A 21,569-nucleotide genomic window follows, 5' to 3' on the forward strand; every position below is an offset into this window, starting at 1 on the left:
AAATATTAATATGATAATATAGGTAACAGTTATGTTGCATCTGTTCTAATAGTACTGTTTTAAGTGCATTACATTTATTAGCTCATTTAATCTTTTAAAGAACCCTGTAATTTAAGTATTAGTAGTAGCAGCAGCAGCAGCAGCAGTAGTAATAGTGTTTTTATTTTATAAATGGTGAGATCCCACACAGAGAAGTTAGGTACATTTGCTCAAGATCATAGGGCTAGAAAGTAGGGGAACTGGAATTTCAACACAGGGAGTTGAGTTCCAGAGTTCATGTTTACCTACTTTATATATCACTGACCTGATTTTCTAATGTCTTTGGGTTTTTTTAGGATTTTTTATTTGTTTTCTTCAATGAGATGGGCTTTTTTTTTCTCTTTCTCTCTCTCTCTTTTTTTTTTTGGTCCCCTTTGGTATCAAGATTATACTGGTCTTATAGAGTTAGCTGAGTAGCACTGCCTCTTTTTCTGTTCTCTAGAGAAGTTTGTATAAGAAGAATGTTTTGTTCCTCGAAACACATTGGAGGAATCATCTGTAAAACCATCTGAGTCTGGAGATTTTTTCCCACTTGGGGGGATGGGGAATTTTTGTTAGCTATTGGTTTAGTTACTTTAATTGTTATAGGACTATTAAGGCATTCTATTTCTTCTTGAAACAGTTTTACTAAATTTATTTTTATAGGAATTTGTTCATATCTTAAGTTGAAAAATTTACTGGCATAAAATTTTTCATTGCATCCTTTTACCTTTTTTGATTTCTCTTAGATTTGTAGTTATAACCTCTTCTTCTTTCTTCATATTATTTCTTTGTGCATTTATTCTTGTTCCCTTGTTTGACCTCACCAGATATTTAGTGAGATCAAAGAACAAGCTTTTGGCTTTGTTGATCTTTATTATTCTCATGTTTCCTTTTCATTAATTTATGTTCTTTATTATCATCTCATATTGGGGGAAGCTGTTAATAGGTTGTTCTCTCTTAACTTTTTATGTGGAATTTCATTGAATTTCAACTTTTTTTTAGTTTCAGTATAAGTATTTCAGGCTATAAATTTCCCCCAATGTATATACAATACCTTTTACTGCATCCCCAAGTTTTAGTCTTTACTAAACATTTTTATTGTTTTCTGTATTTAAATTTTTTTAGTTCTAAATATTTTAATACCCTTTATGATTTTTCTCCTTGATCTGTGAGTTATTATGGAATTTAGCCTTGTTATTTTTTATTTCTATTTTAATGGTAATATTATTAAAGAACTTGATCTGTATGATATCTGTTCTTTGAAATCTACTGAGAATCACTGCATGATCTAGACCTTTTCATTTTTAAATATTCAATATATGCTTAAGAAGAATGTGTTTCCCAATGTTGGATGCAAGCTTCTAAATATACATGAAGGTTATTAATTGAGCTTTTCAAATCTTCTTTATATTTACTATTTTTTTAACTGCTTGGTTTATCTATTAATGATAGAGAAGTTGGATTTTCTCATGATGATGTATTCACCAGTTTTTCTGTGACGTTCTAGCAGTATTTTTTCTAATATATTTTGAGTCTATCTTATGGAATGCACAAAAATTTAGAGTGGGATTTCTTTCTAGTGAATAAAATTTTATCATTGCTATAATAATGCTTTTTCTATTTAAGTCTAGATTTTGTTTCATAATTTGGTATAACAAACTGCATTTAACTGGTGAACTTACTCCTTTTATACTTATTTTGATTACTAATCTATATGGACATGTTGCTACCACTTTTTGTTTTCTGTTTGTCATGCATTTTCTATGCTTTATCTCCTTTCTCACTCTTTTTTTTTTAATTGGAGTAAAGTTGATTTACAATGTTGTATTACTTAGTGCTATACAGCAAAGTGAATCAGTTATACGTATACACATATCCACTCTTTTTCAGATTCTTTTCCCATATAGATCATTAGAGAGTATTGACCAGAGTTCCCTGTGCTATATTAGTTTTCTATTTTATATATAGTAGTGTGTGTATGTCAATCCCAATCTCCCACTTATCCCTCCCCACTTCCATGCTGGTAACCATAAGATTGTTTTCTACATCTGTAACTCTGTTTCTGTTTTGTAAATAAGTGCATTTGTACCATTTTTTTAGATTCCACATATAAGCAATATCATACGACATATGTCCTTCTCTGTCTGACTTACTTCGCTTAGTATGACAGTCTCTGGGTCCACCCATGTTGCTACAAGTGGCATTATTTCATTCTTTTTATGGCTGAGTTCGCTCTTTTTCAAAATTGTGGCAAAATATAGATAACATAAAATTTACTATCCTAATCATTTTTATGTGTATAATTGAGTACTGTAAGGTACATCACATTGTTGTGAAACCAATCTCCAGAATTCTTTTCATCTTGAAAATGTTTTTCTTGATTTTTAATTGAGGTTTTTGTTTTCTTGTTCTCATTTTGCTCACTACTCATTCTAGCAGTTTCTAGTAGTATTGAATTTTATCGTGCATATTTAACAAAGTCTAAATTTAATATCTTTTTTTTAAATTTAATATTGGGTTGGCCAAAAAGTGCCTTCAGTTTTTAAGTAAAAATAAAAGACTTATTTTTCATTTTCACCAAGAACTTTATTGAACAATGTATTCAACCTTTTGTCCCACTACCTTCTGCCATTTTTCAGGCAACTTCATAATTCCATCTTCCCAAAACTTTTTATCTTTTTGAGCAAAGAACTGTTCTGGGTGCCTTTTACAGTCTTCCAGGGAACTGAAATTTTTTCCATTAAGAGAATTTTGTGAAGACTGAAATAAATGGAAATCTGAAGGTGCAATGTCTGGTGAATACGGCAGATGAATTAGACTTCCCAGCCAAGCTGTAACAGTTTTTGCCTGGTCATCAAAGAAACACACGGTCTTGTGTTACCCTGATGGAAGGTTATGCGGTTTCTGTTGACTAATTCCAGATGGTTTTCGTTGAGTGCTGCTTTCAGTTGGTCTAATGGGAGCAGTACTTGTTGGAGTTAATTGTTTGGTTCTCCAGAAGGAGCTCATAATAGAGGACTCCCTTCCAATCCCACCATATACACAACATCATCTTCTTTGGATGAAACCCATCCTTTGGTGTGATTGGTGGTGGTTCATTTCACTTGCCCCACAATCTCTTCTTTTCTGCATTGTTGTACAGTATCCACTTTTCATCGCCCATCACAATTTGCTTTAAAAACGGTATGTTTTCGTTACGTTTAAGTAGAGAATTGCATGCAGAAATACGGTCAGGAATGGTTTTTTTGCTTAACTTATGTGGAACCCAAACATCAAAGCAATTCACATAACCAAGCTGGTGCAAATTATTTTCAGCGCTTGATTTGGATATTTTGAGTATGTCGGCTATCTCCCGCGTGGTATAACATTGATTGTTCTCAGTTAATGTCTCGATTTGATCACTATCAACTTCAACTGGTCTACCTGACTGTGGAGCATCGTCCAGCAAGAAATCTCCAGCATGAAACCTCACAAACCACTTTTGACACGTTCAGTCAATCACAGCACCTTCTCCATACACTGCACAAATCTTTCTTTTGTGTTTGAGTTTTTACCTTTCTTGAAATAATAAAGCATAATATGCTGAAAATGTTGCTTTTTTCTTCTATCTTAAGTATTAAAACGGCTACACAAAAATTCACCAGTTTTGATAAGTTTTTTTTTTTAATGCATACTGTTATGACAGGTGTCACAAGAAAATCTAACAAAATTGTTTTGAATGAGGTTAAAGACAACTAAGCGCTACTAGAGCCATCTTACGGGAAAAACTGAATGAATCTTTTGGCCAACCCAGTATCTTAAACTGTTGCTCCCAAACACTTTGAGGACCTTTAACTCTATTGCTTCTTCCCAACTACTGTGCTTTTTTGGACCAATATGTTAGTTATGTCCTTTTTGTTTACTGTACAAATGAGACAATAATACAGTCTTATATACAAGTTTGCTTACATTCATATTTGTGTTTACCAATTTCTTAGCCCTCCACTTCTCTTTCATTAGACCTTCCTTCTAAAATCATTTTTGATTTTCCTGAAATAAATATTTAGAGGTTCCTTTAAGTTCAGATCTGGTTGTGATAAGCTCTGTCAATTTGTGTTTATATGAATCTCATTATTTTTTAGCCTCATACTTCAAAAGTAGCCTCATACTTCAAAAGTAATTTTTCTGTGTGTACATTTTTAATTATTATCTCTTTAAAAATATGTTCTCCTGTTACTATTGTTACTTCTTAGATGTCTGCTCTAATTATCTTTTTTTTTTTCCTTTTTGAGGATGGGAAACAGGTGATTTGTGTTTTTTCCCTCTGATTTCTTTTTTTTTTTTTTAATGTTATATACTTTATTTTTTAAAGTTTCTGGGTTTGAGTTTCTTCTTATTTTTCTTCATAAAGGTAGAGCTTTCTATATTAGTGGATTCATGTTCTTAATGTTAATACTTACATTTTTTCATTTCTAAATGCTCTATACAATGTTTTGTAAAAGGTTTTTCGTAGTCTTTTTGCCTCATCATTTTAAATAGCCTTTTGTCATTTTCCTATTTTTATGATTTCCTTTTATTTCTTCAAACATTTCATGTATAGCAATCTTATCAGTATCTGATAGTTCTAATATCCAAATACCATTGGGGTTTATTTTTATTGTTTGTAATGTTTGCTTGTGGTTGTTTGTCCTTTGGGTGTTTGGGAATGGTTGTGAGCTCATATTTGTATGCTCTTAAAAAAAAAATAGATATCATTGAGACTCTTTTCCTCAAAGAAGGTTTGCATTTCCTTTTGCTGGGAGGCAGGTGGTTCTACTGACCCAAGTCTACTTCAGCTCCTTCTAAGTTTCTCACTTTAATTAGCTTTTCTCTTTGCTGCTGGCCCAAGAGTTAGTTTCCACATCAAATACAGCCCTTGTTTCTATCATTTGTAATCATTTGATATAACTTTTTTTAATCTCACAGATATCCATTAAATTTCATAAAATCTTTACCTTTACCATTGTATCTTGTATTCCTATACCTTTATTTGTTTATTTATTTATTGAAACTAAGGTACTGGAAGGTTAAATCAGTTGTTCCTTTGCAGTTAGCATGTTAGCATAAGGAACTGAGAATACGAACAGAGCACCATGCTCCTAGTATCTGTTCAAAAGTAGTTCATTTCTTTTAATTTTGTTCTGAGGTGAATAATTTTGGCTCTTCTTGACTTCATGATAAATATTTTGATGGCCAAATTTGGTCCCTAAGGTGCAGAATTGGTAACTTATATTCTTTTTACAAAACTGTAGGAACTAGTCCAGGCTAGTGAGCGATTAAAAAACCAATCCAAAGAGCTGAAAGACGCACACTGTCAGAGGAAACTGGCCATGCAGGAATTCATGGAGATCAATGAGCGGCTAACAGAATTGCACACCCAAAAACAGAAACTTGCTCGCCATGTCCGAGATAAGGAAGAAGAGGTGGACCTGGTGATGCAAAAAGTTGAAAGCTTAAGGCAAGAACTGCGCAGAACAGAAAGAGCCAAAAAAGAGGTTAGTAGTCAGGCAAATTTGTAGTGCCCATGGGGTAGTGATTAAAGCTGCTTTTTCAGACTAGTGAAATAATATATATTTCGTTCTTTAATTTTTGAAAAGAGTTTTTTTTTTAGTTTGGTAGTAATATTTAATATGAATTTCAACATTTGAGTTATCTATCTATTGCAAGGTAAATTCCCATGGGGAGACATTTTATTGGAGAAACAGTTATAACCACGAAATCTGCTTTTTTCATTTTATTTTAAAGCTGGAAGTTCGTACAGAAGCTGTAGCTGCTGAAGCATCTAAAGACAGGAAATTGCGCGAACAGAGCGAGCACTATTCTAAGCAACTGCAAAATGAATTAGAGGGACTGAAGGTATCGTTTGATTTCATATTTATGAAGTTGAATTAATTTTCTCCTCTTTCTGCTTAACAGGACTATGTTATGTTCTCTTTCTGGTGTAGAGTAAAAACTAGCTATCCTTCAAACATAGTATTCTTAATTCTCATTCTTATCAATAGGAAGCTGGTATAGACTTCTTAATCATGCTGTAAGGAAAGGCTATATTTAGTGGGGAGAAGAAATCTTTCAGGAAGGAGTTAAAATATTTATGAAGGGCTGCATACCTTGACAAGATATATTGGTAATCTCATGGGAGGCAGGGTTAGATGTCCAGATCCTCCGTCTTGTTAAGTGACTTAGGAGAGGCTCGGAGGTAGCTTTGCAGATACTTCTGTTAAGTGGGATGAGGTAATAATTGGCCTGGATTTAAACATCTCAGCAGAAGTGCTTAGCAAGGGAAATCTTTGTGCCAGCTCTAGAGTTGGACTATCTGGTTTTAAAGCCTAGCCTCATCAGTTACCTGCTGTGTAACGCTGGACAAAACATTTAATCTCTTTGGACCTTAATTTCTCATTTGTAAAACCCTATCTCATTGGTTTCATGTAAGGAGTACATATACATGTATGTAAGCTGCCACATCATAAGTGGTCAGTAACTATTAGCTATAATAATAATATTATATATGTCAAAGTGAGAGAATTAGGATTAATTGACATTGTATTTCTATAACACTAGATTATAATCTGAATATGATGTCTGCCTTTTCTTGACTCTACTCTTTGCATATCCCAATTCCTCTGCATTGTCTGCCAGACACCACCTCCACACGCTCCTTGCGTGCCTAGTCTAGTATCTTATTCATCCAGCAAATATAAGGATGAAGTTGAATGTCATCTCAGGAAGTCTAAATATTCCTTATTCTCTGCTGCTATAGAATTTTGTTAATAACTTTACAATAGCTCTTATTATAATTATTTATTCACAAAATGTCTCTCCACCTAAACTGTGACTTAGCTTATTGAAAACATAGACTGGTATATTATTTGTTTTGTTTTGATTAATCATGATTGCACAGTCTTGGTTAGCTTTCCAAAATAAAGGTGTTTCTTCTATAAATAATCTATGCTTCTAGAGCAGGGTTAGTGTATAGAAGTCATTACATTACCGTCTCAAATAACTTTCAGTCAGGGACTACTTTGTTTCCAGCACTATCTTAGGTGATTTTGGTAAACACAAGAATCACAAAGTGCAAACTGGAGGAAATCTTACAGATTATTTGCATTTGAGGAAAGCAAAACTCAGATGAGTTTAGGATTTTATAGTCTTAAATGATAGAGTACAGTTTAAACCCAGGTTTTCTAATTCTTAGTACCATTCTGTCCACTAGTTTGATTTTTATTTTTTTCTGTAACAAACACTGCTCATTGAAAACTCTGAGTCACATGTGTTTACCTACATATCAGACACTCATAATCTCTTGTATCATTTACAGATTTGGAAAATTTGGGATAATAATAAAACTACCCAATAAATTAGTTAATGCATTTAAAATGCTTAGCCCATGGCCTGGCACAAAGTAAAAGCTCAATAACTGTTAGCTATTATTATTATCATACTACCATTTCTTTAAGATATTTTCTAAAAGTGGAATTTCTTGATTTAAAGGTATACACATGTAAATTTTGAAACTTATTTTGGCCCCTTTAAAAGGTTGTAGGAATCTTTACTTCATTAAGAATACTCTTCAATAGAATTGAAGAGAAAAAATGTTCTTGAATAAAAGTTAGAAACTTTAATACCCCACTTCCAAAAATGGATAGAACATATAGACAGAAGATAAATAAGCATATAGATGTCTTGATCAACAATATAACCAACTAGAACTAACAGATACATATATAGAACCCTCCACCCAACAACAGCAGAATACATATTCTTCTCAAGGGCAATTGATACATTCTCCAGGATAGACCAGATGTTAGGCCACAAAATAAATCTCAATAAATGTAAAAAGATTGAGATCACACAAAGTATCTACTCCAATCACAGTGGAATGAAGCTAGAAATCAATAGCATAAGGAAAACTGGAATGTTAAAAAAATATGTGGAAATGAAATAAGACACTCTTAACCAACCAGTGGGTCAGTGAAGAAATCACAAGGGAAATTAGAAAATACCTAACTTTGTATCTTACAGAACTAGAAAAAGAAGAGCAAAGGAAACAAAGCTAGAAGATGGAAGGAAATAATAAGGATTAGAGCAGTGTTCAATAAAATGAGAACAGAATAATAATAATAAAGGGAATGAAACCAGAGTTCATTCTTTGAGAGATCAACAAAATTGACAAACCTTTAGCTAGACTGACAGAGAGAGGGAGGAAGGGAGGAAACAAATAACTAACATCAGAAATGAAAGTGGATATTAATACCTATCATCAGAAAGCAAAAGGATTATAAGAGAATACTATGAACAACTCTATGCCAACAGAGTAAATAATCTAGATGAAATGGACAGATCGAGAAGCACACAAATTACCTAAATGCAAGACAAAAGAGAAAGTCTCAACAGACTTACAACAGGCAAAGAGATTGAATTGGTAATAAGAAACCTCCTGACAAAGAAAAGCCCAGGACTGGATAGCTTCACTAGTGAACTGAACCAAACTTTTAAGGAAGAATTAACACCAATTCTTCTTAAACTCTTCCACAGAATACAAGAATAGGGAACACTTCCTAACTCATTCCATAAGGCCAGCATTGCCATAATACCAAAGCCATATGAATAATATCACAAGAAAAGAAAATTACAGACCAGTATTCCTAACAAATATAAACGTATGAATTATCAACAAAACACCAGCAAACCAAATCCAAAGCCATATTAAAAGGATTATAAACCATGGCAAAGTGGGGTTTATCCCAGGAATGCAAGGGTGGTTGAATGTAAGAAAATAAATCAATGTAATACATCACATTGAAAGAACCAAAGGGAGGGGGGAACCACATGATCATCTTAATTGATCCACATAAGTCATTTCACAAAATTCAACATCCTTTCATGATAAAAACTCTCAGAAAACAAGGAATAGAAGGGAATATACTCAACATGATCAAAGGCATTTATGAAAAACCCATAGCTAACATCATACTCAATGGTGAATGACTGAAAAAATTTTCCCTGAGTTTAGGAATGAGACAAGGATGCCCATTTTCACCACTGCACTTAACATTATGCTGGTGGTTCTAGCCAGAGGAATTAGATAAGAAAAGGAAATAGAAGGCATCCAAACTGGAAAAGAAGAAGTAAAACTATCTCTATTTGCAGATCACAGGATCCTATACTTAAAAACTCCAAAGAATACTATCAGTTTCCAATCCAGTATATAAGAACTTCAGAAGTCACCACTTTGTTCTAACAAGAAGTAAAAAGCTGAACAAATTGAAAAATCAACAACTCTTCTTAGATCTGTAAGGGAAGTAATATCACAGAACCAACTGCTGTCCTCCAAACTGGAGAGAGTGACAGGCAAATAGAGAGAATCACAACTTATGAGATCAGGAACCCTTGTAGGAAATCAGTACCAGTGTAGGGAGAACTGAACTGTTATTGAAAAATTGCTAGAGGCTCAGTGCGGACAAGTTTGAGAGAGAAAAATTCCAGGGGAGCCTCGTCACTGGGGAGCCCTGACAGTTTCAACAGTTTTACATCCTGGAGCTCTACAAGGTTTTCACAGTGAATATCAGAGGAAAATCCCCTTGTACTATCCCCTTGTACAATAGGGGTAACAATTTTGAATGTGCCAGAGCATTCTGTTCTTCTTAACAAGGTCTCTCTTCAGGAGAAACTCTTCAACCAGAATCTAACTTGCTGGGGTTTTATCAGACCTAACTGACTTGAGGGAAGGGAAATATTCAGCCCCAGCCCACTCTAGTCACCCTGTCAAAACAGGTAAGTGGGGGAGAAAAACTGACAAGGTTGTCTTAAGTTCACAGTCCAGAAGCACAGGCTCAGTGACATACTGATATCCAATCTTAGGACTATAGAATGCTTCCCCTCCCACCACAGCTTGCAACCACATTACTAATAACCTATTTACAGCAGTTCCTTTTACCCAGTACATCATGTTCACCTATCAACAAAAAATTACAAGACATACTGAAAGGTAAAAAACACAGAATGGAGCAAACATCACAACCAGACTCAGGGATGTTGAAATTATCAGGCCAGGAATTGAAAACAGCTGTGATTGATATGCTGAGGACTTTAATGAAAAAGTAGAGAGCATGGAAAAATAAATGGGCAATGTAAGCAGAGAGATGTAAATTCTAAGAAAGAACCAAAAAGAAATTCTGGACATGAAAAATATTGTAACAGACTGAAGAATGCCCTTTATGAGCTTATTAGTGCACTGGATACAGCTGAAGAAAGAATCTCTGAGCTTGAGGATATCAAAATAGGACTGCCAAAACTGAAAAGCGAAGAGAAAAAAGTGAAAAAACAGAAAATAATATCCAAGTATTGTGGAACATTAACAAAAGTTGTACCATACGTATAATGGGAACACTAAAAGGTGAACAGAGAAAGGAACAGAAGAACCATTTGGAACAATAATGACTGAAAATTTCCCCCAAATTAATGTCAGACACTAAATCACAGATCCAGGAAGCTCCAAGAACACCAAACAGGATAAATACCCCAAAAATTACACCTAGATAGACATGCCATTTTCAAATTATAGATAAAGATAAAAATCCTGAAAGCAGTCAGAGGTAAAAAAATACCTTACCTGTAGAAAATATAAGGTAAGAATTACATTTGACTTTTCCTCTTCATGCAAACAAGAAGAGAGTGGAGTGAAATATTTAAAGTGTTGAGAAAAAAAAACCTACCCACCTAGAATTTTTACTTTGAGAAATTATCTTTCAAAAGTGAAGGAGAAATAAAGACTTCCTGAGACAAAGATTTGAGGGAATTTGTTGCCAGTAAACCTGCCATGCAAGAAATGTTAAAAGAAGTTCTCCAGAGAGAAGGAAAATGATATAGGTCAGAAACTCAGATCTACATAAAGAAAGAAAGAGTATCAGAGAAGGGATACATGAATGTAAAATAAATAAAAGCTTTTATTTTTCTTAATCTAATAGATGAAATGTTCACAATAATAGCAACAATGTATTCAATTATATATTCCTATATATATGCTTATGTCTGATTACATGTATATATAAATATGCTTATGTATGTTTATGTGTAACTGAAATGAATGACAGCAATTATACAAGGGATAGGAAGCAGGAATTAGGATTATTTCATTTTATGGTACTTGCACTATCCATGAAGTGGTAGAGTGTTATTTGAAACTGGACTTGGATTGGTTATAAATGGATATTGCAAAATGTAGAATGGTCACTTAAAAAAGGAGTTCAACTGATATGCTCAGAATGGGGAGAAAATTGAATCATATAAAATGCTTAATTAAAACCAGAAAAGACAGGGACTTCCCTGGCAGTTCTGTGGTTGAGACTCTGTGTTTCAAATGCAGGGGTCATGGGTTCAATCCCTGGTCAGGGACTGAGATCCCGCATGCCGCACGGCATGGCCAAAAACAAGGGGAGAAAAAAAACAGCAAAAGACAGAAAAGGTATGGAAGACAAAAATAAATGCAAAGAAAGGAGCAATAAATAGAAAGCACTAGCAAGTACAATAGATATTAATCAAAAAACATCAACAATCATTTAGAATGTCAATGGTCTAAGTATACCAATTACAAAACAGATTATGTCAGATTGGATCAAAAAACAGTATCTAACTATATGTTGTCTAAAAAGCCCACTTTAGGTATAGAGGCACATATAGTTGTTCCTCAGTATCCATGGGGTGTTGGTTCCATGCCCTCTCCATACCCCAGGGATACCAAAATCTGCACACGCTCAACTCCCTTATATAAAATGGTGTAGTACAGTCAGCCCTCCGTATCCATGGATGCAGAATTCGTGGATACAGAGGCCAAGTGTCTAGATTAAGAGTACAGGCATACCTTGTTTTATTGTGCTTTGCTATATTGTACTTTGCAGATATTACAAATTGAAGGTTTGTGGCAACCTGCATTGAGCAATTCTGTCAGCACCATTTTTCCAATAGCGTTCACTCACTTCATGATTTTATGTCACATTTTGGTAATTCTCACAGTATTTCAAATTTCTTCATTATATTTGTTGTGGTGATCTGTGATTATTGATCTTTGATGTTCCTATTGCAAGAAGATTGCAACTCGCTAAAGGCTCAGATGATGGTTAGCATTTTTAGCAATAAAGTATTTTTAAAATTAAGGTGTGCACATTTTTTAGACATAATGCTATTGCACACTTAATAAACTAGAGTATAGTGTGAATACAACTTTTATATGCACTGGGAAATCAAAAAATTCATGTGATGCACTTTATTGCAATATTCGCCTTTTTGTAGTAGTCTGGAACTGAACCCACAATATCCCCAAGGTATGCCTGTAAGTGGATGGAGAAAGATATACCATGATAACACTAATCAAAAGAAAGTGGAAGTAGCTATATTAATTTCAGACAGGGTGGAATTTGGAGTAAGGAAAGTTTTTGGAAATAAAGAAGGGAATTGCTGTTCACCAAGAAGATGTAGCATACTTAATGTGTATGCGTGTAACAACATAGCATCAAAATGCATGAGGCAAAACCCGACAGAAGTGCAGAGAAAAAGAGATGAATTCACTGTCATAGTTGAGAACTTCAGCACCCCTCTACCAGAAATGGACAGATCCAGCAGGCAAAAAAATCAGTAAGGACATAGTTGAGCTCAACATCCATCATCAATCAAGCAGATGTAAGGACATCTATATACTGCTTCACCCAACAGCAGAATACACATTCTTCTCAAGCTTACATGGAACATCCACCAAGATAGACCACATTCTGGGCCATAAAACAAACCTTAAGAAATCCCTAACAAATTTAAAAGAACAGGAATCATACATTGTCTGCTCTCAGACCACAATGGAATTAGACTAGATGTCAGTAACAAAAAGATAGCTGGAAAATTCCAAAATACTTGGAATTAAGGCACCACCCTTATAAAAAACACATCAGCCAAAGAAAATATCTCATGAGAAACTTAAAAATATTTTGAACTAAATGAAAATGAGAAAACAAATTGTCAAAATTTGTCAGATACAGTGAAAGCAGTGCTTAGAGGGAAACTTGTGGCATTGAATGCATATATTAGAAAAGAAGAAAGATCTAAGATTAATCATCTTAGCTTCCACCTTAGGATACTAGAAAGAGCAGAGCAAATTAAATCTAAAGTAAACAGAAGAAAAATAATAAAATTAGAGCAGAAATCCATCAAATTGAAAATAGGAAACCAATAGGAAAAATCATTGAAACCAAAGCTTATTCTTTAAAAAGGTCAATGAAATCGATAAGCCTCTATCCAGGCTAATTAAGGAAAAAAGGGGTCCCCTTATCTATTTTTGAGAGAAATCATATTAACAAGTTTTCTAGTATGAAACTGTTCTTACATTCTGGGAATCAGTTGCTCATATAAATAACTGAATTTCAATACAGCAATGGATTTCAAATGTTAACATTTTATTAACAATTTTTGCTGTTAAATGTATCAATATACTGAGATGAGTCTGGTTTTATTATTTGATGTTTTGATCAAGTTTTGTTTCAGGGTTATCTTAATTTTATATAAAGTAGAGTAAAGCTTTCTTTTCTTCTCTGTGCTCATAGAAATAAACTCTTCCTTGAAACCTGAAAAAATTCTCTTGTAACACATTCTTTGTTATTACATAGTAGCTTCTCAGTGCTTTATTTTATTGTTGATTTGAGACAATTTGGTCACTTATATTTTTCCAGTAAAAATGTCTTTCAAACAGATTTTCAAACTTACAAGTTTGAATACCTTATATAAATTTAATAATTCCCTTGGAAACTTGAAAAGAAGGGGAATTAGCTATCAATATAGTTTATATTATTTCATATATTTATAATTACCTTCACACTATAATTCTTTTAAAATTTTTCTTCTCTTTTCTGTGGTAAATATTTTTGCACAGAATATGCTTAATCTGTGTTTTGCCTGCTGTACTCTCTGCTATATCTTTAAACCTTTGATTGTAAAATAAAACACAAATACAAAGAAAAAAAGAAAAGAGAGACAGGACACTACTAGTATCAGAAATGAAAGACAGGACATCGGTATGCAACCCATGTACATGAAAAGGCTAATAAAGGAATACTATGAACAATTATTTCTTTGCCTACAAATTTGATAACCTAGATGAAATGGACCAATTCCTTCAAAGACACAGCTCCCATAACTAACCAAGGAGAAATAAATAATCTGAAACGGCTCTGTCTGTTAAAGAAATTGAATCAATAATTAATAATCTTCCAGAACAGAAAGCACCAGGCCCAGATGTATTCACTGGTGAATTCCACCAGACATTTAAGGAAGAAATCATGACAATTCTCTACAGTTGCTTTCAGAAGATAGAAATAGAGGAAATACTTCTTAACTCATTCTATGATGCAAGAATTATGCTAATACCAAAACCAGACAAAGCCATTACAAGAAGAGAATGCTACAGACCAGTGTAGAAAGCCTCATAGACACAGGTGCAAAAGTCCTCAAAAAATATTAACAAATTGAATCCAACAATATATAAAAAGAATTATACACCACCACAATATATAAAAAGAATTATACACCACTATATGTTTTACCACTTTAAAATAATTAATGTAGTATACCGAAAACTATTGAATTGTTCACTTTAAATGGGTCAATAGTATGGTATGTGAATTATATCTTAGTAAAGCTGTTTTTTTGGTTAATATTTTGTTTTTTAAACATTAATACAGCTATCATTTCTTGTCTGGATAAATATGTAATGTTCTGTCTGGTTTTCCTGGGGTTTTTTTCCCCCTAGTTGAAAAAAAAAATGTTCTTCATATTGTAGTCAGAATAGTAGTTTTAAAGTCTTTTAGTTTTGTGCTTAAAATCCTTTCATGGTACCACTTTGTTTTACAGAAGAGGCTCAAACTTTGTAACATAGCTTTTACCTTATGAGGTCCTTGCTGTTCGAGATTTTAACTTACTATTTGGGTTTCCCTGCTCATACATCAGGTTTTCTCTAGTATCTAGACTTTTGTACATGCTGCCAGCAATATTCTACGCTCAGGTCTCAATTTAGATATAACTTCCTGTGGGTATCTTTCCTTCTATGGTTCTTCCTTCCACTGGGCCCTCTCCTCCCCGTTAGATATACCTCCCTTCTCCCCTATTGACTTTACTTGAGAATGGCTGTTTTTTAAAAAAAGTACTTTCCAATTGTTGTGATCATATACCGCAGGAGTTTTTTTACCCTGTTGTATTAGTTTGCTAGGGCAGTTGTTACAAATACCCACAAACTGGGTGGCTTAAAAAACAAGAATTTATTGTCTCAATTATGGCAGTAGAAATCTGAAATCAAGTTGTTTGCAGAGTTGGCTTCTGATGGTTTGCTGGCAGTGTTTAGTGTTCCTTGGTTTGTAGATGTATCACCCTGATTTCTGCTTTAATCTTCATATGATGTTCTCAAAGTGTGTGTGATTCTGAATCTAAATTTCTTCTATTTATAAGGATACAGTCATATTGGATTAGGGCCCACACTGATGACCTCATTTTAAGTTGATTACCTCTGTGAAGACCCTATTTTCTATTTTCTTTTTTTTCAGGCTTTTTGAAATACAAATGACAATTTTAAATTGTATGTATTAAGGTGTAAAACCTGATATTTAGATATATGTATACATCATGAAATGTTTACCACAGTCAAGCTAATTAATGTGTCTATCACCTCAGTTACCTCCTTCCTTCTGCCTTCCCTCTCTCCCTCCCTCCCTCCCTCCCTTCCTTCCTTACTTTTTTTTTTGTCTAAGAATATTTAAGCTCCACTCTCTTAGCAAATTTCCAGTATGCAGTACAGTATTGTTAACTGTAGTTATCCTGCTTTACATTAGATCTCTAGAATTTATTTATCCTACATATCTGAAATTTGTGCCTTTTGACCAACATTTCCCCATTTCCCCTACCCCCTCAGCCCTTCGCAACCACTGTTCTACTCTCTGCTTCTAAGGGTTTGACGTTTTTAGATTCCACACATAAGTCAGATCATGCAGTATTTAGAGCCCTAGTTCTAAATATGGTCACATTCTGAGGTACTGGTGTTTAGTGCTTCAACATATGAATTTTGGAGAGACACAATTCAACCCTTAACCCTTATATTTCACTTGAGAGTGTGATGTAAGCTTTTTCTCTGTTTCATTATTATGTGATTGTCACAAACATAATTTTAATGATTATAGAAGAATATCCACTTAGCCAGTTTCCTACTGTTAAATACACTTGGCCCTTCATATCCACAGTTTCCACGTCTGCAGATACAGAGAGCCCATTGTTTGGGGTGGTGTGGGGGAGAAAATTCCAAAAGGCAAAATTCGAACTTGCCATGCCCTAGCAACTTTTACATAGCATTTGTAGATGATTTAAAGTATTTGAGAGTACGTTATATGCTAACACTACTCCATTTTATATATGGGACTTGAGCGATCATAGATTTTGGTAATGGAGGGTGGACAGACCTGGAACCAATCCCCCCAAGCTGACTGTATTTATTTTTCACTTTTGCAGTATAATAATTGCCATGGACCCTTTTATGCACTTCTTTTAGAACAGATACCTGGAAATGAAGTGGTCAGATCATTTTTAAGGCACTTGATACATGCCACAAATTTTTGCAAGTATGAGAGGCATTTCTTGCTTTCTTAGCAGATCATTTATTAATCATATTTTCTCTTTGTGAATTATCTCTTTAAGTCATTTGCCCATTTAATTTTGTAGTCTTAATGTTTTTCTTATCAATTCTTATAAACTCTTTGCATAGTAAAAATTGTACTGTTTATCTTCTCTGCAACTGTTTTGCCAATTTATCATTTGCCCTTTAATTTTGGTCTTGTTTCTTTTTCAAATTATAGATGATTTGTTTTAATTTTCCTCAGTAGTTCTTCTATTGCTTCGAAGCTTGGCTTGTCCTTCTTTTTTCAGAGTTTGCTAAATACGTAATTCTGCTTTTTCCTGGATGTTTCTATTGGGTTTAAAGATATTTAGTTCTAATCCATTTAGAGTTTGTTTTGCTAAATGGTATGATGTGAGAATCATTTTTTTCTTTAATTGCTAGTTTGTGGTTTCAATTCCATTAATTAATCACTGCTTTCCTCAGTGATTGACAGTGTCTCACATATTGAATTAAATTATTTTGGGGTGGAGATCTATTACACTGATACTTTATTAAAGATTTATAGTAGGGACTTCCCTCGTGGCGCAGTGGTTAAGAATCCACCTGCCAGCGCAGGGAACATGGGTTTGATCCCTGGTCCGGGAAGATCCCACATGCCGTGGAGCAACTAAGCCTGTGCACCACAACTACTGAGCCTGCACTCTAGAGCTCGTGAGCCATAACTACCGAGCCCGCGTGCCACAACTAGTGAAGCCCGTGTGCCTAGAGCCTGTGCTCCACAACAAGAGAAGCCACTGCAATGAGAAGCACGCACACTGCAATGAAGAGTAACCCCTGCTCGCTGCAACTAGAGAAAGCCTGCATGCAGCAATGAAGACCCAAGGCAGCCAAAAATAAATAAATAAAAATAAATAAATTTATAAAAGAAAAACAGTCCGCCTGCCAATACAGGGGACACGGGTTTGATCGTTGGTCTGGGAAGATCCCACGTGCCACGGAGAAACTAAGCCCGTGCGCCACAACTTCTGAGCCCACATGCCACAACTACTGAAGCCCACGTGATCTAGGGCCCGCGTGCCGCAGCTACTGAGCCTGTGTGCTGCAACTACTGAAGCCCACGCGCCTAGAGCCTGTGCTCTGCAACAAGAGAAGCCACCGCAATGAGAAGCCTGCGCACCGCAATGAAGAGTAGCCCCCACTCCCTGCAACTAGAGAAAGCCCGCGTGCAGCAACGAAGACCCAATGCAGGCAAAAAATTTTAAAAAAAAATTTATAGTATATGTTAACATCTGAAAAGAACATTACCCTCTCCCCTTCTTTACTCTTTGTGCTTTTTCAGGATTTTCTTTGGTATTTTTACCAGTTTATTTTTGCCTGTGTGCTAGAACATTTGTCTCTATCTCTCACCCAGTATTACCTCCCACATTTAAATTTTTTAAATTAAATTTACAGGGAAGATAATTTAAGAAACATTGAACATATGTACATTCAATCTTCCCTTTCAAGTACTTGGTATTTTTCTATATTGTCTTCTTTAAATCTTTTGTAAAGACTTGTAGTTTTTTCATATAATTCAAACAAATTATTCACTGTTGTTATTACTTGTGTGTGTATTAGTTGCTGGTGGTTTTTGTTGGATCTATTAAAAACAAATGAAAATTTTTTATTAACAATGAAAATTTTTACTATTATTGCTTATTCTACTGTCTAGAAGTACTGTGTGATTTATATTATCTAATATGCAGTTGTTTTACTCAGCTTTATCAATTCCAACACTTTTCAGTGGGTTTATTTGCATTTTCTGAGCAAACAGTTATATTAAGTGGAAATGATCATGATTTTCAACTATTCATGTTTTGTAACTATTTCACATGTTACTTAGAATATCTAAAATCTAATATTAAATAAGAGAGATAATGGAAGACATCCTTTTTGTTGTTATTATTCCTGGATGTATCTGGTGTTTCACTAGAAAGTATTATTTTGTCTGATAGCTTGAAAGAGGTTATTTCTTAAGAGAATTACTGAACTCTTTTTTTTTTTTTTTGTGGGACTTGAGGTAGTATTTTGGAATTGGTATTAGATTTTATCAAATACTTTTGTGCAGGGGTACTTACAGAGATTACCACATGGAGTTAATTTAATTTTTGCAGAGTTATTAATGTTTGCTAATATTAAATTACCTTCAATACTTGTAATAAAACTTACTGTTTTGCAGTAGATTGTTCTTTTTTACCTATGGTTTAATTTTGTTTCTCAGCATTTTATTTGGCTTTTTTACGTTCTTATCAATTAGTGACATGAGTCTATAACTTTTTTTGGTGGTATCTTTGTGAGGTTTTGATTTCAAGGTAATTTTTGCTTGAAACTTCTAGTACATCTACTGCTATCCCAACAGACAAACTATACTAAAGTGAGCAGCAAACTAAAAGTGTTCTTTAGGTGATTAGAAAAATGAAAGAGTAGTATGATAAGTGGTTAGCGCTGCAGATGTTGATTTAGGCACCATTTTCATGGAGTTGCATAAGAGCAAGAACATGACTTGACATGGCTCTTCCCGGTTTCCGCCAAGCTTTGCATGTCAGGCTGACTCAGAAACCACTAGAAAATCTGGGTCCTGCATACGGTAGGCACTTCATAAGCAGTTTTGAGTAAATGGTTAACATTACAGTGACTATCCCAGAAACATTTCTCAGGCCCACGTTGATGCCTTTTTTTTTTTTTTTTTTTTTAATTATAGACCTCAAATGTGAAGAAGCTAGCATAGTTTTCTTTGGACTTTAAATCAAAGACTGTTACCAGTTTTCCTGCCCTTAATACTGACTTCAAAAAAGGATACAGTGTCCTCCAGATCTTGATTCCTTGTTGTCACTAAACATAAGCTTATAGGTTCTTTGGGTTTTAAAAGTTTTATTGTGGATCACCTGGGAAAATAGCATGTAACAAAGTAATAGAAAAGTTACTCAGGAAAAAGCTCAGGAAATCTTATAGTCATAACCTCTGTATGCTTCTGTTTACCTTAGCTACTACCTGGAAGAACCTTTGGACATTACACTTTCATTTCTCACTGATACCAAGAGTATATTTCAATCTCATTTCTAAAAAGATGTCTTTCAACCAAATTTCCCCTTCTTAAAGCCCTACCTAAATGTGAAGAGCTGTATCATTTTTTTCTAGAATAGATACAAAGATGTTAGATTAGACCTTTGTCATTTCTCCCCAGACCACTGCAGAAGCCTTCTTTCTCCCTTTTCTTTTTGTGCATTCTAGCTCTACCACTCCTCCCCCAATTTAATCTTTTAAAGACACAAATGTATTTATAACGTTTTATTAGTTCCACATCAAAAATAAGATGCAGTTAGATTTTTCCTTCACTCCATACACCAACAATATTATATATAAATTAGATATTTAAATGTAAAACAAATAATTATATAAGTACCAGCAGAAAATACAGATAAATATTTAATCTTGGTGTGAAGAAGACTGTAAAATACAGCAATAAAGGAATACACACTTAGAAAAATATTGGCAACATATGGCAGGCAAAAGGTTAATAGCCTGAATAAAGAAAGTATTATTTTTATGTAATAATATACAAAAATAATATTCAGTTATATGAACAGTTCTTTATATTGTAGAAAGAGTTATTAGTTGATATTTTATTATTCTTACAGATTAATCTTTTATTATTACTTCTATAGCAAAAACAAATTAGTTACTCACCAGGAGTATGCAGCATAGAACATCAGCAAGAAATAACCAAACTAAAGACTGATTTGGAAAAGAAAAGTATCTTTTATGAAGAAGAATTGTCCAAGAGAGAAGGAATACATGCAAATGAAATTAAAAATCTGAAGAAAGAACTACATGATTCAGAAGGCCAGCAACTTGCTCTCAACAAAGAAATTATGATTTTGAAAGACAAATTGGAAAAAAACAGGAGAGAGAGGTAAGAATCAAGTTATTTACTCCTCTAATAATTATTTATTGAATACCTCTTCAGTGTTAAGGACTGGAGATACATAGGCAATAAACATATTCCAGTCCTCAAGAAGACCAAAGTCAAGATTGGTAAATAGAAAATTATATTACAGCATCATAGGAAAGCAAATGGGATAAGTATAGGAATACCCGTAGAAGAGGCACAAAAGATAACTTGGGTGTGTCTAGGTTTTTTGGACAAAATTATTTCTGAGTTAAGACCAAAGATATAAGAAATATATAGCTGTGGAAGAGTGTCCAGGCAAAGGTTAGCAGAGTTTGCCAAGATCTAGAGGAAAAGGGTAGCATGGCATATTCAGAAAATGAAAGTTGTTCATTATGGTGGAAGCATAAAAAGAAAGATGAATGGTGAGAAATGAGACTAGAAAGGAAAATAGTCGTAAGACCATTGAAGGAAAATTACATGATTATATCAATATTTATATTTTTGAAAGACCACTCTTGCTACTGTTTAGAGAATGGATTGGAAGGAGCAGACTGCAGATAGTAATCTAGCTGTGAGAGATGAGGTGGCTGGACCTTAGATATGATAGTGAAGATGGAGAGAAGCTTATGGATTCAGAAGGTCTACTGAGAAGACAGAACCTGGATGACATGGTAACCAAATATGAGAAATTAGAAGCAGGAGAAATTATCAGTGATACTCAAGTTTCTAGGTTTTAGGTAACTGAATGTATGTTATTGTCATTCTCAACTTATATTGGAAGCCTAAGTTTAATTCAGTTTGGTCTGTTTGTTCAGCAAAATTTTTTAGAACCTGCTATGTGAAAGCATTGCTGTAGGCCCTGGAGGCATAACAGTGAACAGATAAAAATTCTCTCTCCTTATGGAGCTTTCCTTTAATTATGGTGAAAGACTATAAGCAAAATATAAATGAAATAAGTAAAATGCA

The 21,569-nt window shown here is 34.1% G+C and overlaps 1 protein-coding gene across 11 annotated transcripts in view; it reads left to right on the plus strand.

Moving 5' to 3' along the window:
- CDC42BPA (CDC42 binding protein kinase alpha) overlaps positions 1-21,569 on the plus strand; it is a gene marked incomplete at both ends in the record, with an annotated part of 303,526 nt that overhangs the window by 199,407 nt on the left and 82,550 nt on the right. For 9 of the 11 annotated variants that reach the window (XM_079719570.1, XM_079719575.1, XM_079719576.1 and 6 more), the window contains 3 exons: positions 5,292-5,534; positions 5,785-5,895; positions 20,377-20,624. In XM_079719570.1, the coding sequence (XP_079575696.1) occupies positions 5,292-5,534; positions 5,785-5,895; positions 20,377-20,624 (602 nt within the window). The remainder of the gene's footprint in view (positions 1-5,291; positions 5,535-5,784; positions 5,896-20,376; positions 20,625-21,569) is intronic. The other 2 variants (XM_079719571.1, XM_079719572.1) reach the window with 1 other exon arrangement.

This window comes from Hyperoodon ampullatus (genome assembly GCF_949752795.1).
Source record: "Hyperoodon ampullatus genome assembly, chromosome: 2".
Classification (NCBI taxonomy): Eukaryota; Metazoa; Chordata; class Mammalia; order Artiodactyla; family Ziphiidae; genus Hyperoodon; species Hyperoodon ampullatus.